This window comes from Cheilinus undulatus, linkage group 17 (genome assembly GCF_018320785.1).
Source record: "Cheilinus undulatus linkage group 17, ASM1832078v1, whole genome shotgun sequence".
Lineage (NCBI taxonomy): Eukaryota > Metazoa > Chordata > Actinopteri > Labriformes > Labridae > Cheilinus > Cheilinus undulatus.
Window position 1 is genome coordinate 33,867,372 of NC_054881.1, and position 20,984 is coordinate 33,888,355.

The following is a 20,984-nucleotide window of genomic DNA, read 5'->3' on the forward strand; positions in this document are numbered from 1 at the left end:
CTGCTCACATTTGATAGATGCAGAGGTGGAAAAAGTACACGGATGTTGTTATCAAGAAAAAGTACAGTTACTCTGGTTAAGATTCACTTAAGTAAAAGTACTGGTCTGTAAATCGAGTCAAGTAAAAGTAAGAAGCATTTAATTTTAAGTATTTAATGAGTAGCTACTGAGGAGTTACACTGTAAAATATGATTCTTTCTTAGTGGTAAGAACAACATGAGAAGAGATCTCCAACCAGATTGTTCAGGTAAAGTTACACTTCCATAATAAACTGAACTACAATGCAAAATTGACTTAGTTAATTGAAGTAATTGTTAAATCTAACACTTTAAAAGTGTCTATATTGGTTGGCACTACATACAGTTAAATCACACTTTTGAAAATGCTAAATATTTTACAGTTTCACAGAGCTGCAGTAACTCTTGAAAATTTGTGGCAAAGCATGTCTTCTCTGGCAGGAACAAAGCAATGAAGAATATGGACTATGCATCCTGTGGAAACAACTCAAGTCACAGGCGTGGATTCTAACTCAGTAGATAACTTTACTCAAGGTGCACATGTGTCTCACAATAAAAACAATCCAACATGTTCATGGCAGAACCCCATCAGGGATCATCATACCACATCCAAACACAACAAAACACATCAAAACACATCAAAACACCCTGGCCATGATGGGGAACTCTGCCCGTACACCCCCCCCCCAAATTCGAAATCACAGTTGGCAGAGTTTAGATCTGTTGTGACTGCTCTTTGCAGAGTTGAACTACCACTGGTTGATCAACTCTGTTAAATGAACCCCTTTCTCTCTCTGTTTCTGCCACTGTGTAATCAACAGAGATGGAAAAAGTACAAAAGTATTGGATTCAAGTAAAAGTACAGTTATTCAGATTAAGACTTATTTGGGTAAAAGTAAAAGTGTTGATTGAAAAATAAAGACTATTAATTTGAGTGGATGTAACGAGTTACTTTCCACTCCTGGATAAATGTGTAATTTTTCCCTGAATACAGTAAGTTGTAAATGGGATTTCATGCTGAATACATGCACAGTGTTGTTGTAGAGGGTGATCACATTCTTCTTGAGACATGTTGATGAACAACTAACTACTGGGCATCAGTATGAAAAATCTATTTTTTTATACACAGTATCGTAGATATAGCTTATCTCTAGGCTCAACCCCACGCCTTTTAATTTACATAAAGACATGTTCCATAACCCAAGTGAAAAATGTGAAGCCCATTACCTCCTAACTCAACTTTAAGTCTCTCATTTTCATCTTTGTCATGATATCAGAAATACATCACTTTCTGATTGTTTGGTGATGTTTCGGCACAGTATACGTATTTACACCTGTGCAGGTGAGTTTACCTTTCTCTGAGGAGAGCCCACTGTTGGTGAACAGACCGCAGTCGCCGCATATGATGCTCTTTGTCCCAGAAGCCCATTGTATACAGCGGAGGAAACCCTGTGCCGTGAGCAGCCATCTTGGATAGACAGATCATACTTGAGCCAGGATAACCTGCATTCCTCCTCTGAACAGCTCTAGATCACAAAGCTCAAAGGTTTAATAACTGGTAAGGAAAGAAAAACACAGAATACTTGGACACACTCATGCACATACCTGCACAGGGTCTGATAACGGTCACACTAATATTTAGGTTAAGAAACTGCTGTAACTGTTAAGTTAGCTAGTCTGGGTTAGCCGGGAGTCAGCTAATTGCCAAGCTAACCAAATAGCTAATAGGTGGCTAATACCAGGTCAGCGTTGGTCAATAGCATTCAAGAACAGGACATACTGCGTTCAATTTGGTTGAAAATTACTATTTTTGCGACAAATTCCTGCCTCGGCGATGACTAAATACGGCCTGACAAGCTAAGTAAGTTACGTATTTAGCTTCCATAATCCAACCACTGCAGCTAGCTGGCAAACTAGCATGCTAACGCTATCGGTAGCTTTCGTTTGTTTGGTGTATGGTAGGTTTTATAAAATAATGCAAATTACTTTGTAGCCTCCTTATACTCATAGCATGACATTGTCTGCGTCCTCATGTGCAAAAAGAGCCAACCTACTAAGCTTAAATATAATGGTTTGAACGTTTTGTTTTCAAGGAACAGCCAGTGATGTCAGCAAGCAGGTAGCTAGCTTGCTAACGCAATTATAGCTGTCAAAACAGCTAATTTTAGGGCCGTGTTTGTTATCAGGCATGATCAAATCGCCACATATCAACTTAAATGTGTACATCTTCCTGGTCTTATCCTGCGTAGTAATGTGAAATGTCACCCATGTGTTATCACTAGAGTATTAAACAAGCAGATGCTGTCATTTTGCCGGTTGTTAAGCTAAGCTAACCAGCGGATTCGGGATCAGGCTCAACCGTTAGACTAACGATGCCAGAATAAAGTATAAACAGCAGTGGAGTTTATTATGTTTGTTTAAGCAGACAGTATCCTCAATATTTTTCTATTATATAAAGGATTTCTGGTCATTTGTTGTGCAGTGATGCACATTATAACCAATAATCCTTTAGCCATCATTGTGTTAGCTTCATCCTTGGCTGTATTTTTGCAAACAATAGATATGTTTTATTTGAATAAAAAAAAAAAAAAAGAGCGTTTGTTAAGCCTTTCAAGTATTAAGGTGTTGCAAATTTGGATAGAACCTCCTTAATCTCACCCCATATGCTACATCATTTCCATTACTGGTACCAATACACTGTTTATACTATCAGTTTTGATCTGTGAGTTATTTTCTATGTATTATATGCAATCATACAGATTATGTCATGGAGTTATAAATTAGATGCATATGTGTGTTTACAGTATGCTCTGACTTGCCTGTAAACAGTTGTGATGATCTAATTGTGTTGCTTTTAGGGCTCAGAGAAATCACATGATTTGAATAGTGGGCCTGAACATTACAGAGGCACTGTGACTTTATGTCAGGATTTCCTGACAGCCCAGTGACTTCTCATCCCACATGTCATTCATCATTTCTTCCATAGAAAGTGGCTGTTAAGAGAGTGAAAAACAGCGACAGTGTTTCTTGGGAGAAGGATGCGGTGTGTAAGAGAGTAACAGAAGTGCTGAGACTGCAGTCTGGTCACATGGTCCTGACTCGCCTTCCCCTTGATGGATACTCATGGGGTTTATTTCTATGTAATGAGCAAAAAGCTGAAGGGGGGGTTATCACATTTGAATCTAATTTTTAGTCTGGCGGGGTATACCTTCACCTTCCAGGGTATTGAAAACCACATGAGGGTCTTATGACAGCAGAGTGCTTGGAAAAGGCTATCAAATGTACCATAGGAATCTAAAGATTTGCTTATGGTTGGTTATTGTAATAAGCCCTAAGTTTTAGTTAATTTCCAACTAAAGCCCTATTTGCAGAGAAGAAGTATGTAATAATTGTGCAGGATGTCTGCATTTTAATCCTATGATACGAATTGACCATGTCTGTAATTAAAGTAATAACTCCAGGGCCAGTTACTGACCATTTTCAGCACACACAGAATAACACGGGTACTACTACTAAAACAAAAAATAAACAATAGAGGCTGCCCGGGACATGGTAAACAAGATTTTCACTAATTTAGGTAATTAACAGTGCTTTGCTTTCAGTTATATACTATATTTGACATAAATTTACTTATTCATTTAAACTCTGCTGTCCAAATGTACATGTACACGCCGCTGCTCTCTCATGCATAGTGCTTCTGTTCTTCGTATACTTCCCTTTACAAGTGCCTGATGTTGTGTTTGAATCATTCAGCACTACATTTAATGCATAACACAATTTAGGATACGAAATGTGTCACTCAGCATTCAGTGACTAGGCTCCAACAATTGATCTACGCATGGAAGGCTGCTGTTGGTATGTTATGATCCAGAATTGATAGCGCAGACTAATATCTACAGCATCAACAGCATAAAAACCAGTTACATGGCAGGGGAGGTTGATATTTAACAATAGAAGTCATGCCTCCATAGATAAATGGGTGGGATGCTCAACCTTCTTCCTCTCCCTCTTCTGATCTGCCTGATCAGCTGCAGATACACATGGGTTACTTTTGTGACAGTGATGCGTAATGGAAGAGTTGGGGGAGATTTTTTTTACCAGTTTATTAGCCATGGACAGCTTTCTACATATCTAAAAATGTTAGAAATATTTATAGAAGAAAAAAAACATTTCAGCACATGTTGTCTATTGGAAAATATAGGACACATGAAGAGAACTTCACCGGCAAGGTGTGCACAACATTGCATTTTTTTATTACTTTAGAAATAAGAATTCATTGTGTTTTCATTGCTGCAGCTCTGCTGCACCTTTATGTTTATCTTTAAAAAATTTCAGTAAATTCAGGTGCAAGGTTATGATAGTTTGGGATTTTTCATTAGTTTAGTTTTTATTTCATTTTCCCTTTCTGTGTTCAATTTCAGTTTAGTTTTTATTAGTTTTGACTGCTGGTTTGTTAGTTTAGTTTTTATTTTGAAAAAAATGTTTCATTTCAGTTCCTTTTTTTTTAGTTTTAGTGTTTTTCGGGTACATGTCAGGGCTGAGGGAACGTCATACATTTTTTAACACATATTCAAACAGGCTACTTTTCACTTTTCATTTTATTTGTTTAAATGTTTGAATACAACTCCAGACATAAGACTGCCACTGTATGAAGTCTGAACCAATCAATTCAGGCAATTTTACTCTCCCCAGACTCTGGTGAAGGTGCCAGTCAATATGGTTGTGTCAAAGACTAAAACTAAGGATATTTTGCCTCCATTTTTATTTTATTTTAGTTAGTTTTGTAAGCACACTATACAGTTTTAGTTTTTTTCCAGTAAAGCTTAATTTTTATTTAGTTTCAGTTAGCTGAAATGATTTTTGAATTTTAGTTGTAGTTATTTAGTTAGTTTTAGTTAACTGTAATAACCTTGTTCAGGTGCATTATGAACTTCAGTACGGACTTCATAAAGCCCTTGCAGATGCACCAAACACTGATGTCAGTGTGTAATTCACAAACTATCAGAGGTCTACAGCTTATTCTGATCCTGTCAGAATAGTATGTAAGGCATTCATTAATTAAAAAATTAAACTATTTTAGAGTCATCCAGTATTGAAAGTATTGAAAATTGTGACAGCCTTAACTTTATTATTCAAGAAAGTAGTGCAAAGAGTTGTCAGAGAGTGTTTGTTGATGATCATTACATTACTAAGTTCACACAGACAGTTTTACATCTGTTATGGGGTCTGTGTTAGCCAGAGTAATCACCAAGTGTCAGGTCAAGTTGCAGATTTTGTGGGGGACTGAGTGTGAGCCAAGTCTTTACTAAGACTACTAACAAAAACAGCCACAGCCTGCTCTGGTCTCTCTGTGAGTTGTTGACAGTGTTCATGTCATCATTTGGCAGTTTTCAGCGTCATTAAGAAATGTATACTTTTTAATTAACTGGAGAGCAAGGGTTTCAAAAATACTTATAATTTGTCATAGTTATTTATATGAATCTCCATACATGAGTACGCCATTTTATCTGATGTTTTCAGCCATCAGATTTTTGTTGCTCTCCTGAAACATTTATTACTGGAGTCAATTTGTTTGTCAGCATGTGTCATCGTGAGGGTACCCGTGTCCCACTGAGGCAAATGTTTCTTTGGTGCATTGACCTGGATTAACCTGAACCAGTTACCCTTGCATGCCCCCTGAATTTCTTCTCTATGATATTACTGTCTCCAATCTTCCTTATTTCAGTGACCCCTTCCTACTTCAGCAACTAGCTAGACTTTTTCCTTCTGAAAGTCTGCTTCTTTAGTCTCTCCCTTAAATTCCCATTTGTTCTTGTTTGCTCTAATAATGTTACTTCCCTCTTAGATACTCGTATCACATCCACATTCCTCAAGCTTGTGTCAGCATTAATCTTGCGAGTCTAGCATCATCACTAAACTAGAGATGTATAAGCCTAAAATCAGCACATCATTCAGATGTGACACAGATTTCAGTTTCCAGGCGTTTCTTTAAGAACAGGAAAAACAGAGATCAGAGATAAGCACTAGTTTGAGGGTGACTTCCTTAGCCATGGACATATCAGACTGTTGAATGATTTTGCTCCTGGTTGTTAAGCCTGAATTATTTATTGTTATAGCAGCACTTTGATACAGTATTTTAAAGCAGCACACCTACAGATATACTTTTAAGTAAGGAGATTCTAATGTGGCAAGTAATTTTGGCAGTGAAGTTATTCTTGAGGAAGAACTTTCTCCTGTCTTGATCATGGCCAAATCATTTACATAAGACCAAACATGCTATTAAAGTAGACATATCCTTGTGGCTATTCAACCAGTGTTTATGAGTATTTTTTCTTTCATTTACTAATAGTGGGGATATGGTTATATGAAGGATTTTCCCTGGATGTTCATGTGCTGTGAATGGGGTGTGAACAGTGAGGCATCTCTTGGTATCAGTTGGGTGTCAGGGCTATTTTTAGCTGAGACCCAAGCCCATGGTGCTGGCAGTTTTTCTGTGAAGATGTAAATTACAACACTGTTTACTTTAGATAGTCTGTGTCCACTCAGTGCCATCCAAATTACCAAGCATCCCTACTGTGTTTCTCTGTAAATAATAGAGGAAACTGGGACTTCTGCTGTTGAGAAATACTGGCCTACGTACCACTAAGGAGCTTCTTCTCCTCTACCTGGCAAAATGATCACTTTATTCACTTGTCAACATGCCTATTTTAAATCATTGTTACCATGTATATATGAATTACTGCAGTTCTGTGTGAGTCTTGTAGATTGCAGATTGTGGAAAATTCAGTATATTTGACATACACATTTCCTTTTTTTATTTTGGATAAAATCTTTAGTTGGTATATTGAGATTTAATATACAATTATTTCTTTAGTATTAGTATTAATACTAGTAGTATTCGTATTAAGTATTTCTTTTATATTATAACCAACACAAAATTGGATAGATTAAACTAAGGCTAAATGATTTTGAAAAAAACATAACAAAAATGACATCCCTACTTCAAAAAAATAAATAAAAAAAACTGGTGTTTTGACACACATCTGAGATTAAGGAAAAATAGCAAACACCGTGGTTTGAAAATTGCAGGACATATTCAGTTTAGTTTGAATTTCTATTTGATTTCCCAGCCTTAGAAGTAACAGGAGAAAATAAGGTCAAAATTTTGGATACTATGATGCTTTTTTGATACCACCTCCCCTAAACAACATAGCATTGGTTCATTTTATATGCAATAATGCCAAAAAGTACTGAAGTTATGGAAAAAAACTACAGATGTTTGTATTAAACCCAAAGCCACAGAGAGCCAGTAGCTATGGGTGATCAACATCGAGATGAAGTATAGAGAGAGCCAGAGGTAACAAACAAAGCAATGATACAAAGAAATCAGATGTTATTTTCTGATTGTTGCATAGCATTTACGCGTCAGGGAACCTAGAAACACATCGACACGTACCCACAAATGTGCAGGAAGGTGCAGGATTGCTTTGATTGTTACTGAGGCCTTTTATGTATATCTCTGCTATGCCCTCAGACACAGCCACTACTAGGGGTGGGAATCACTAGTGGCCCAATGATGTGATGTTATCACGATACTTATTCCGATATTATTGCGATTTTAAACCTCTTGCAATACACAGAGTATTGCAATACCATATATAACTATCTATACCTTTTTCTTTTCAACCGTTTAGCTGATTTAGAATTAGCCTGGCCTTAATTTTTAGCGTATTACCACAGAAATTTATTTTCATGCAGCACTCCTTACAAACCCCATGTGTCATGGCTATTTTGTCTGTGTCCTGCTTGCATTCCTCATGTCCTTTCCTTGGTGCTGCCATATTGGTTGTACTAATTTTCTCCTGCTGTATGACCGTCACTTCTGCCAATCTCACTGGACAAAGGGCACAACAGCATCACCAAGTGGACAGAAAAACAACTGAAGCTATTTATTCTGTATCACAGACTTCCTTTCATATCAGCAATTAATTTGAAAAAGTTTGATACTTGGCGAAAGATACGATATGATTGTCACCATTCAAAATATTGCGAAGTCCCTTTAGCAACCAATTGAGATGCATATATTGATATTAGTGTTTGTTGCAAACAGAGAGCAGAGGAGACCGTGCTGTCACCTGTTTTTCTCTTGATCTTGGCCTGTGTACTTACAGTTGTGAACTCCACATCACAGCATACACTTACTCTAGACTATTAATAATAATTCAGTGGAAATTCAATTTAATTTTGGTATACATTAGTTTCAGAAAATCTTGTTTATTTTTAGTTTTATTGTCATTAACAGTTTGTCAAATCATTGTCTGTGTGTAGGGACACTTTCTAATAAGCAGGCTGAAAGCCAGAAATAAAAAATATAACCATTTTTATGTGCCTAAGACATCAGTTTTTGTTGACCTGGTTTTGGAAAAGGGATCAAAATCTTTTACTTTTTTTCTAGTGTATCAACATGTTAAATTCTGTTATTGTAACTACTGTAAAAGAAACCTTGGCCGTTATGTTAAGATGTAAGTCAGTGTCTGCAATATTGCAGTAGTGTTGCTGGTGCTTTCAGTCAATGTCTGTCAATGTTCTTATCACAGAAGCTGCTGAGATGTGGAAATACTATAATCACCAATTACTCCTGTCTGTAAGCTTCAGAGTAGTTAAGAAGGCTTAGATTGGCAATAAGATTCTTATTGTGATATGACGGATGTGATTGAATAAATTAGAGTGGGAGTTGTGTGACTGTCATTTCAGAAAATTGCACGTTAACATCTGTATTAAAATACCTTCTTAGGCCTTTAGAACATGAGTATCTGCATTTTTATCTCCACAGGCCCAGCAATATCTTGAAACATCATGGCACTACTTTTTGTGCAAGTTAGGGGCAGGAATTAACAATGTTCAGAAAAAACAGTGATGTTCACTTATAAATATGTTTATAAAAAAACATCAAATGTTTTTAAAATTTGTGGCATGGTGAGTCACTCACACAAACCAGTTTATGCTTACATCTTCAATCTGCAGTCTCATAGGTGGTACTCGTTGAGTCAAAAGTAGCCTGAAAATCGACTTTATATCTCATCTAGTAAAGTGTGTACCATTAAGGATGAGTCCTTATCACAGCAGACAGGGTTCAATTCCATTTGGCCTCCCTGATGTCCTCTCTCTTCTTACTCTCCTGCCTGTCTGCTTCTATCCAGTAAATGCAGAAGTACCCCAAAAAACACTGATTTGGCTCCATGGAGTGTTCAATTTCATTGATGTTATCATAGTAATACATTGAAAGCATATGTCCAAGTCCAAAGTGACAGTACAAGTGTTGATGTTTTCTGATAATTATGCAGACTTTGTTGGTGAACATTCAGGGTGACATTTAGGATGCATTTATATTTAACAGATTATATTCTAAGCTGTTTGTCATTTGTCACTGGTCTACAAAGCTGCGGCTGTTTTTTCCCCTGCATTTAGTTGTGTAAGTAGAAATATTGTGTGTGTGGGAAGTGTAGTCTTAGCACCTCCTGGCTTATCAAGTGAATAAGAAGAGTTTTATCTTTGATTACATATGTCTTGGCTGTAACATTGTAGAAGTGTAATCAGAAGTATTAGACACATTCATTATTCATACTCATACTCACTGATGGTGATGAGTGCTGTGTTATAAGTAGGTTACTCTATTTGCACTGTATAGTTTCATAACTATTCCAGTGGTGTGACTGGACTGTTTACACGATGTGTTTATTCACTTTCCCATTGAATTATAATGTTGTGTCTGCACTGGCGTGCATTGAAGGATTTGGCCTGGCTTGGCTCACATATTGTTGTGGACCTGTTGGTCTGACAGGATTATGGCTTTGGGGAATAACACTGGCCCTTACATGACCAATTTAAGTTAAAGCTTTGCAGTGTTTTTAAGTTTCATATAGATATGGAAATGAATCCTTTTTAGTTACCCTCTTCTTCGAGATTGAATGGTTTTTTTTATCTGATTGCATGTTGTCTAAATCATCTTTTATCTATTTTTATAACTTATTTTCTTCTCTAATGTGCACACAATTTAAGTAAACATTTGCTTTTGCATGCATAAGACTTAAAAACAGACCTATAAAGATAGCCTCATTGACAGTTTACATGTTTGAATTTCCCTTCGTCTCTTTCAGAGCCACAATGGCCACCGCACCGTACAACTATTCCTACATTTTCAAATACATCATTATCGGTAAGTGAGCAATGCCCGTTTTCTCCTGGGTCCGTCTTTTCTTGTTAGTTTGGGACTGTTCTTATTTACAATGTCATATTTTAAAAATGACTAGTTTCTGCATGTCTACATTCATCTGCTTGGAGACATTGGAAAAAAAATTGCATGTACAGTGCAGTCAGAAAAATGATGTTATGTCATAGCGACAATCATTTTTTTTCTTATTAATCTACTCAGTACTCCATCATGTCAGTGAAAGCAGAATTAATTTTTTTTTTTTTAATCAAAGGCTTGTAAAAATCTGAACCTTAACAGTGGCATAAGTAGTCAGACCCTCTGCAAAAAAAACTTTGAAATTTAGCTCAAGTTCCTCCCATGATAATCTCTTAGAGATGTTTCCACATCTTGATTGTAGTCCAGTGTAAATTTCGTCAGCTAAAACTATGAATAAAAAAGTTTGGTCGGCAGCCTTTTTTCCATGACAAAAACTAGACTAAGACCAACAAAAATAGGTCTGTGATGACTAAAACTGATAAAAACTAAGTTTAGTTTGGTCAAGAAAACTAAAACTAGACTAGAATGTAATGTAGTTTTCGTTGGACATTAAAAATCTGTGATATTTCTCCACTGTAGGAGTGTCAGTCAAAAAACAATGCAGCTGTAGCTCCTCTGCCTCTCAGCTGTAGAGAGCAGGGACCCCAGGTTTGGCAGGGTGCATAAAACACACTACCATGATTTGTAGGGGTGGGTAAAAATGTCAATTAATCGATGCATTGCAACACCCCCCCCGAGTGTCGATAGGTTATTTGTGTATTTCTACTTCTTACTGAACCGACATTGAAACATTTAAATCAATATCGAATCGAATCGCAACCTCAAGAATCAAAATCGAATCCAATCGTGAGGTTCTTAACTATACCCAGCCCTAATGAATTGGTACCCGATTTTGGACTAAAACGAGACTAAAATGTTTTGAGACTAGACTAAAACTAAAAAGGCTAGAACTAACTAAATCGTGACAAAAACTAAAATGCATTTCATTTAAGGACTAAAACTAAGACTAATATTAAAAATAGCTGCCAAAATTAACACTGTTGTAGTCCACCTGTGGTAAAATAAACTGATTGGACATGATTTGTAAAGGCACATAGCTCTCTATAGAAGACCTTTCAGCTGAGACAGGATTGTTCCAAGGCTCAGATCTGAGGAAAGCTATAAAATTTTTCTGCACTGAAGGTCTCCAAGTCACAGTGGACAATTTAAGATAATAAATTCTCAGATGGAAGAAATTTGGCACGATGAGGACTCTTCCAAGAGCTGGTTGCCCGGCCAAACTGAGTGATTATGGGAGAAGAACCCAGGGACCAAGAACCTGATGGTCACTCTGACTGAGCTCCAGATATCCTGTTGGAGATGGGACAAAAATCACTGCAACCACCCACAGATCTGGGCTTTATGGAGGAGCGTCTAGACCAGTGATTTGCAACGCGTGGCTCTTTTGTGATAATTTGTGTTTTTTAATGTCTTAATTTGAAATATTATTCCCCCAGTAAACCTTATCCAGTGCAAGTCACAATAATCAGTGTTTCCCACACGTACACAGTTGGCTTTATATGTCAACCTTATTTTTTTGTATGTATATTTTCATTGCCCTTATTTGCAAATTTTTGCCCTTTTTTCATTTTTTTGCCACTTTTAATCAATTTTTACTGCTTAAAGCCCATTTTTGCCACTTTTGCCCCTTTTTTTCCCCTTTTATCCTACTTTTTGCTATTTGCAATTTTCTTATCCCCTTTTTGCCACTTTTTGCCCATTTAAGCTGCCTTTTGCCATTGAATGCCACTTTTATTCACTTTTTTTGCCACTCTGGTGCTTTTTGCCCATTTTAGTCACTTCTTACTCATTTTTGACATTTTATGCCTACTTTGTCCCTTTTCACTGATTTTTGCCACTTTTTGACCCTTTTTGCTACTTTTCAGGTTGCAGGGTATATTTCAACAGTTCGGCTCTTTGGTTGAGAGGGGTGTAGTAACAATGGTCTAGACGTAAGCTTTCATTTGGAGTTTTCTTTGCAAACTCCAAGCGGACTTTCATGTGGTTGAACTGAGGAGAGGTTTCCATCTAGCCACTCTGCCATAAAGCCCAGATCGGTGAAGGGGTGCAGTCATGGTTGTCCCCCTGGAACTTTGTCCCATCTCCACATGGATCTCTAGAGCTCAGCCAGGCTGAAATATAACATAACTGGAAAAATTTAAGGGGTCTGAATACTTTTTGAATGCACTGTATTTATTAATAAAATAGTGAACACATCAGTCAAAGAAAATAAGGCTCACTTATGTAACTTATCAATGAGCGTTTTTAATGCAAAATGTGTGTTTTTTAATACCCTTCCTCTTTATCAAGGCTCTGTTCAGTGCTGCTGACATATTTGAGCTGTCAGTGAACATATTGCCGATTTTGCTCGTGCTTACATTCACACACAGACATATGCATAAACACATAGACCCACAGCTCGGGGCTGTTTACCCTCCTCTTCGGTGAAACCTGAAACGCCATGCCTCAAAGCCAGTGCTCCGTCTGGATATTAAAGGAGTGTGTGGATGAGTTTCAAAGAGCACTCAGGAGAGAAAGTCGCTTTTACTTTTTCCTCTCTTTTATTTATAATTCTTTCAAGGAAACTCAAAGTTAAGTTTTTGAACAGTGACGTGTTTAAGATGTAATCCTGCTTGTTGGGAGTTGCATACAATTTTCAAAGCTCCTTTTTTGTATTGTTGTAGCTGACTGAATTTAGTAATGTTGCTCCTACCGTGGCAGTACTGACAAATGTTGACCCTTCTCGGAAAGCAGAATATAGATTTCTCAATCTCACGGATTAGTGTTGAATTTTTGTTAGCTTGCACATGTTTTCTCTCATGTAGATGAGCCAATGAGAGACTCTGGAGTCACAGATGATTACACAAACAAGATCAAGCTCCAGAACAAATGTACCATTAGTGTCAAAATGGATGAAAAACATGCATCGTCAAACTTTATCTTAGTCTTACACCATGTCTCTCTTACCACTCCACATGAAAATTTGAGTATCATTTCTGACAGTCCCTGGGGGGCTGCTACATCATGCATGGGGGCAACACTGCAGGCTTGAATAGAGAATTGTTGCTCGTCTGTTATTTCCTCGGTTGACCTGAGTTTCTCTCTCTCTCTCTCTCTCTCTCTCTCGCTCCCGCTCCCGCTCCACAGGGGACATGGGGGTAGGGAAGTCATGTTTGCTTCACCAGTTCACAGAAAAGAAATGTAAGTGCCTGCCATGATTTTGACTCCTTTTCATCCATGCATGTGCTGCAGAGTGTGTGTAAGGTTGCCAGGTTAGATTGGAGAGTCTAAATGGTTTAGATTTCTTTATACGCCAGCGGAAGTCAGACATAGAAGCTCCACAGTGAGAGACTCTTCTTCTGTGTGCCAGTCAGCTGCAGCCTCCCATCACCATTCAGCTCTGTCTTGTTTGGTGCTACTATTAACAAGCCAGATGCTGTGTTCGTAATTCACACACCACCGTCACATCCTGCACACACACAAGCTCACACGAGCTGGGGTGATTTAGAAAAGGGTTTCAGTGTCAGTTTTAAAAAGAATTGCTGCTCTCTGAGTGTTGATACCTAAGAAACAGACAGCTGTAAGTACAGAGATAGCTGACTGTTAATACATCTGCTCCAGGTTACCAATAAAGATCAAGTACGTGTTAACACGTGTGTTCCCAATGTCTTATAAGGTAACACTAGGCTCCAGATTACAGCTTTCAACTTTTTGATAATGCAAGAAAACTTTCGATACTTCCTTTAACGCAATTATGACAACACTTAAGTAATGCAATGAGCAATAAGCAAGAAGGAATGCTGTTTTTCAGCATATAGGCATTGCTGAAGTTTAGAAGGCGTTATTAATTTTCAGTACAATAGTAAGACTAGAGATACACCAATTGAAAATTAGAGCTGATGTGATGTTTTAAGACAGTTTTAGCTGATGTCAGTACCTATGTTCTTTCGTGACGTCTTTCAGTGTAAGACTTGTCGTATGCCAACATTTTCTCTCACATTTGACCGTTAAAATAGATCAGAGTTTTTCTAACTTGTGTTGTCTAAAGTGCTGAAAAACTTTCTGTCTAAATCCAAAGTTCTGTCACACATTAATCTCCGTGTTTTGACATGTTTACAGCAACCTTATTCCAACATAACTAGTGTGTCTAGACACATATTTTGGATTTCACTTTACAGAGACTTTAAAAAATGTTGTTAAAAAAGTTGGGTAGAAAAGCTGTTTCAAAAGGCACCACCTTAGCTTGTGGCTAGTCCGTCCCCATTTGTTTGTATTGCCAGCTGTTCACTGCACACAGCATGCATGGTTACAAAGCCACATAAAGAGAGCCACAGAATGATGCATGGGCTGTTTGCATTAGAGGCAGGCAAGTTAGCTCTGATTTCAGGTGGTTCCTGAAGACGTATTGTTAATGCACAGTATGGGTGCATGTGCAGTGCAGTCAGTTGGTATCCAGATGCCTAGAATGAATCAAATGCATGCAAAATGTAAACAGAGCTTTAGTTCCTCAACCTGGAACCAGACAGTTGGCAGCCATTAATAAAAATGTACTACTTAACACTTTAAAGCAGACTAGCCGTTGGGTCCAAAAAAGAAACTATACTTTTTCACTTCAAGTTCCAAATGAGTCCAAAATAAATATTAAATAAAGAACCTTTTCTTCCACCTTAAAGTTGGCACCAAATTGTCTGATGTTAGGAGATGTCGAGCTTGAGCTTAATCTGACTTTACCTGAAAGGAGTGATAGCACAGCTATTACATCCAGGCCTCAATCCAGTTTGTACACATGCTAAGTAAGAAAGCATTGCTTGTTTATGTAAAACACATTTTCAATTAAAAAAAAACAGGGTTCTTGCAGTTTTTTTGTTGGAAATGCTCATATTGTTAATGATAAAACTTCACAGTCCTGGCATCTATAGCTGTATGTTTCCATTTAAGTAGCCGTACCAACCATGTGGTTTCTCTTAACAGATCTAGTCAAAGACGGTTTGCTGCAGCTTTATTTTGAAAACCTGAGGCTGATTAATACAGTGATAAGCCCTAGAGCAGATAAAGCTGTAAAAACAGCAAATGATCACAGAAATGTGTGCCAGCATCAAAATGGGCTGAATTCTGGAGATACAATGGCAACAGTATGGCTAATTGTCTTTAACTCACTCCCTCTCCCCAGTCATGGCTGACTGCCCTCACACGATCGGCGTAGAGTTCGGTACACGGATAATCGAGGTGAGTGGCCAGAAGATCAAGCTGCAGATTTGGGACACGGCGGGACAGGAGCGCTTCAGGGCCGTCACTCGCTCCTACTATCGTGGAGCCGCAGGGGCGCTCATGGTGTACGACATCACCAGGTACAGGATGCTTGATAAGTACCCAGATGTATGGGAGACACAGTTACGACATGATCTCAGCTATACACTGTATGCATAGTAGAAAAACATTTATGTTGAGAGGAAGGTAAACGGAAGGAAAAGCATGTGATAAGTAGACAGACCCCCCTCCCTGAACAAACATGAAGAGTTTGTCTTACAGCTTGGGTCGGAGCTTTTTACCCAAACTGTGAGATGGTATCAGCTGCAGCCAAATAAACACAGTCCAACATGTGGAATTTATGTCCATACCACACCAAGCACCCACCCTGCAAGGCCCCCCAAGGGAACCAAAAACAGTTATTCCTTGAAAAGCTAATATGTTTACAGTAATGTATCTATTTCAGAGTCTGCTGGACTTAAATAATGCACAAATATGATTTTAAAATGCCTCTTCTTCAAATTCCCCTTGAACTTCCTCCTGCTCTCATTTCTACGCCGTTATTATGAAGTAGCAGCTGTAGCCTCTTTTCTGATGCTTCTCATAGTAGGCATGTTATTAAGTCCTTGCCTGTTGTCATAGTAACCCCTGTCCCTCTGATGATGTCATGCAGGAGAAGCACATACAACCACCTGAGCAGCTGGTTGACTGATGCCAGAAACCTCACCAATCCTAATACTGTAAGTACACAAATATTAATCTTTTCATTCTGTGGACCGGAGTCAGAGTTTGTGTGGATTTACAGTTTCTCTTTGACTGTGTGGTTTTCTTTCCTCGGTGATTCGCCCTCTCCCCTGAGCCTGTTTGAGGCCACACAGCTCTTTCCATTTCTTAAATTGAATTTCTTGGTAAATATGATTAGCTCTAAATCATACCGCTCTCATTTACTATGCTGTGTTTCTTCAGAGAAGTGTGTCCCTGCAGTGTGTCCCATTCACTCTCTAACGGCAAATGGAAAAAAGATTTTCTCCTGTAAAAGAAGTATTAAATTATATATATTTAACAGATTATGCAGATTTATTGGACTTTTTATTGGATATTCACAGTGTTCTTTTGCACTTTTGAAAAATACAACTGTAATGTAAGCCTGACCATGTCAATATAAGAGTATGTAATAATGAGCATCTGTGGGTTTTTCTCTCTCAGCTTTATTAAAAAAAATTACAAAGTAACTCATAAAAGCCTTTTACTAGCAGTTTTTCTCCTTTTAGTTTTAGTGACTGGGTTTGGCCACATGGTGGCATTGTTGCAGTTTAATCTTTGCTTATACTTACAGTGTCAACAAGAGCTATTACTCCATTGGAGTATTTATAGCATCTGTTATTTAAGATGAGACTGAAACTTAGTATTTTTCAGTGCTTATAAGAAATATTGATCCCCTTGGATATTTTATCCTTTTATTGCTTTTGTAAATTAATTATGGTCCATATAATTTGGCTTTTTCAAGCAACTCAGAGAAAAGGTTATTAAAAAGTTTAAGTCGGGATGGATACGAAAAACAATTCCATGAAATGGAAGGTATATGGCACATGTGTAAATCTACCTGGATCAGGCTGTCCTCTCAAACTGAGTGACTGTGCAAGGAGGAGACTAGTGAGAGAGGCCACCAAGACACATATGACTACTCTGAAGGAGCTACAAGCCTCAGCAGCTGAGATGGGAGAGACTTTGCACACAACAGCTGTTGCGTGCAACATGGAGCTTGTTGGCCATCAGACAAGACACTGGACACCAAACACTGTACATTACCACAAACACATAGTCTCCACTGTGAAGCACGGTGGTGGCAGCATCAAGCTGTGGGGATGCTTCTTGGCAAGTGGGAGAGAGATCTGTTTTCACTTTGACATTAAAGAGGTATTTTTTGTCAAAAAAGCCAAACTTTATTGACCATGATTGATTTATAAAATCAACGAAAGGGTAAAACATCCAAGGGAGTGAATACTTTTAATATGCACTTTATTTTTATGATTGCTTTATGCTAAACATATTCACCAAAGCACTGGACGTCATATGTTGCTGCCACTGTGAGAACTGTTTAGAGAAATTTTGAAAAAGCACTTAAAGAAGTGATAAAATATGAGTGGTTCACAGTGATGGTGCCGCAGCTCTGTCAGTCTAAAGTTCCTCAGTGCAAAAACAAGGAAGCTCAGTACATTACAGCACTAATTACATCACAGCTGCTAGGGGCAGAGTCTCTGGTGATTGTTAAGAGTGTCAGTTCCTCAGTGTTTGTCTTTCTCCATCTCTTGGACAACTCAGCAGTCTATCAGCTACATTAGGAACTGTTGTCCTCTTCTGCATTCAGCAGTTTTGGCACTCTGAAGACTGGAAATTACATTTCTTACAGGAAGTAGCAAAGTGTCTAGAGGATAACCACTCTTCCTCTTCCTGTGTCCCAGGTGATCATTCTCATAGGAAACAAAGCCGACCTGGAGGCTCAAAGGGACGTCACGTATGAGGAAGCAAAGCAGTTTGCTGAGGAGAACGGTGAGCAAGACAGAACATGCTGAGAGGCAGAATTGTTTCCCTTGACAATCACTTGTACTTTCCTTCAATGTCTAAAGTAATCATTCCAGATATTTTGACTAAACAGTCTTTAAAATCCGTCTGACTATTAAACACAAAATAATAACAGGAGTTCCAACAGCATATCTGAAATCTTTGTTTTTGGTAAAATAATTTTGTTGCTGTGTTTTTATAGGTATTTGAGCCTTTAACCTTGTATAACGGACTGTCCCTCTTTTTACAGGTCTGTTGTTTCTGGAAGCAAGTGCGAAAACGTGAGTCTGACTACATCACACTGATTTCCCTCTTCTTACAGCAACTTCTTACAACTCCCAGCTGCCTCTTTCTCACGATTGTATTTACTCTCCCTCTTTAGAGGCGAAAACGTCGAGGACGCCTTCCTGGAAGCAGCTAAGAAGATCTACCAGAACATCCAAGATGGCAGCCTGGACCTGAACGCCGCTGAGTCAGGGGTGCAACACAAGCCGTCGGCTCCCCAGGGCGGCCGGCTAACCAGCGAACCACAGCCCCAGAGGGAAGGCTGTGGCTGCTAATGACCAAGCAAAAAAACCCCCTCCATCTTGCCCTCTCTCTCACTCACTCTCTCTGTGTCTGTCCTGCCCGCCCTTCATCCATCCCTCCACCTCCATCCACCCTCCTCCCTCACTGCACCAGGAGGCTACGGAGGGAAGGAGGAAGTGGGAGGGGGCAGACTTGGGCCAGACCGAGCTGGGCTGTGTGGACTACATCTCCCTCCTCCTCTCTGCCCCTCTCACTCCTCCTCCTCTTAAATCTGTGTATGTTATCATCCCATAACTCTCCTCTTCTTCCCTTCTCTTGCACCATCCAGTCCACCCCTTGTGTCACACTGTCATAAACGCCACCACACATCACACGGGTTACTGACACTTGACATAGATGTAATGTTCATATGATAACGACAAACCGAGACTGTTTTTTACGTTTGGTTTTCTAGCTCTGTACCACATGAAAACACTGCATTAATTCATCCACAACTGGTCTCTATCTGTTTGTATCGGCTCTAAATTATAATCTCAAACTGCAACACCTCTCCTGCATGGTTTACCGATCCAGCATTTATCCAAACACGCAGGTGTGACTTCTCACTCGTACCTAAATTTGGTGGAATTGGGCGGCAAAGCAACAGAGTAGTATTTAATGCAGCCACACAGGAAGAGGCTAGAGATTGTGTAGCTTAAGGAGCTTTTAAGCTCTGCTCATGGCTTTTTTTTTAATCCTGTTCCTGGAGAGAGAGAGGCGTAGGAAACCATGAATTAACAGAAATGCCTCTGTGGCGATTCCTCCGTCTCTGAGGAGATATCACAGGAAGGAGTATTGGGTGTTTTTCAGCTTGTCTGATGGGATGGGAGTTTCTCTCGATTAAGTTAATGACACTTTTACTAAAACAAACACTGCTTTCTGTTTGAAGATTCATTCACATTGGTTTCTTTGCACCAGCTCTCCCTCTCCTCACACATCTAAACCCCTGAAACTCTCCATCAGGTCATATCAACAGTTTCTGTCTTTTACCAGCATTTTCTTTGTCATTGTTTGTTGCCTTATTATAATTAATGTTATCTTTTTGCTGCACTTGCTCTTCACACTGCTGTTGGACTCACCCCTGATTCAATAAATCAAGTTTTTAGGAGAATTTCTGCAGTAACAAGTGGTGGCTGTATAAAATGTCAGCAGCATGGTCCCACAGATGTAAAAAAAAAAAAAAAACACTCCTTTATCTAAAGTGCTGCACCTGAAGAGCTGATCTGTCGTTTATTTGGGCGGTTGTTGTTTCTCTGCCTTGTATATTACAACACCAAGCAGCATGCCCCCACCCCCAAAACAGTGAAATTGTCAAATCCAATTATGCTTCTTTTGTCTCCTGAAGTACAATTTTTCTGTACCATAGAGTGATTCCCTGATTGGACAGCTGTAAATATCGCTTCTTAACTATTGGTGATGACCTCGCTACTCGGGTTTAGAAATTTATTTGCTGGCTCTGCCAAGATCTGTACAGTTGATGTGCTAGTGGGTTGCCTGTAATTCATGCTTGGGAAATTCTGTAACATAGTTTCTATTAATAAATGTATGTAAAGGACAGACACCTAGAACCCCCTCCCAAACCACCCCATCTGCACACTACTGAACCTGTTGATTGGTTGAGGGGAGAGGAAGCGGATTGATGATGTGCTAACTAGTATTTATGTCTGCAGACGTTCTTTCCTCTCATCTCTGTATGGAGCGGAGAATGGGGCACTTTTATGTTTATATTGTTTTTTTCTTTCCCCTCTTTCCACCCCATCGTTGCTCCTCCACATGAGAGGGGCCTGCATCGCTGTCTTAACTTTTTTGGGGAGCAGGGATTGGTTTGTTGTTGTGGGAAGTCGGTGGGCTGGGGTCTTCCTTTTTCCTGTGTCCCACCTCTTTGCAGTCTGAGTGACCACTTCCTGCTTTTGTCTGTCCACAAGTACAAAAAAAGTACATATGTATAAATTTTTAAGGAGCTGTGCTAACATTTAATGCGTTCTTGAGTGTATATGATTTTAAAATGTTGACATTTTGATTTTAATGACAAAATACTCTAGACAGAAAAAATAAATTATACATAACCTGTTGCTCTGCGTCTTTTTTAAGCTGTACAAAACTTGAAATGGGGAAAAGGGTTGCTCTGTATCAGAGATGGAAAAAGAACAACTATTGTACGAAAGTGAAAGTACAATTACTCTGGTTAAAATTTACTGTAAAGCGTTCTTGTGGATCCTTCAAATTTATGAGGTCTTAAATTGGACTTCTTAAATTTAAGCCCATAAAAAGTCCTATCTTTTGCTAGTGAGAGGTCCTTCTTT

The 20,984-nt window shown here is 38.7% G+C and overlaps 1 protein-coding gene across 1 annotated transcript; it reads left to right on the forward strand.

The window, feature by feature from the left end:
* The first annotated feature begins 1,423 nt into the window (after positions 1-1,423).
* Positions 1,424-20,753, forward strand: rab14l (RAB14, member RAS oncogene family, like). Its single transcript, XM_041811172.1, has 8 exons — positions 1,424-1,575; positions 10,175-10,233; positions 13,453-13,506; positions 15,476-15,653; positions 16,226-16,292; positions 18,015-18,102; positions 18,365-18,395; positions 18,497-20,753. Exons 2-8 carry the CDS (start codon positions 10,182-10,184, stop codon positions 18,672-18,674), a joined length of 648 nt encoding a protein of 215 aa, XP_041667106.1. The 5' UTR covers positions 1,424-1,575; positions 10,175-10,181; the 3' UTR covers positions 18,675-20,753.
* The last annotated feature ends 231 nt before the right edge of the window (positions 20,754-20,984 follow it).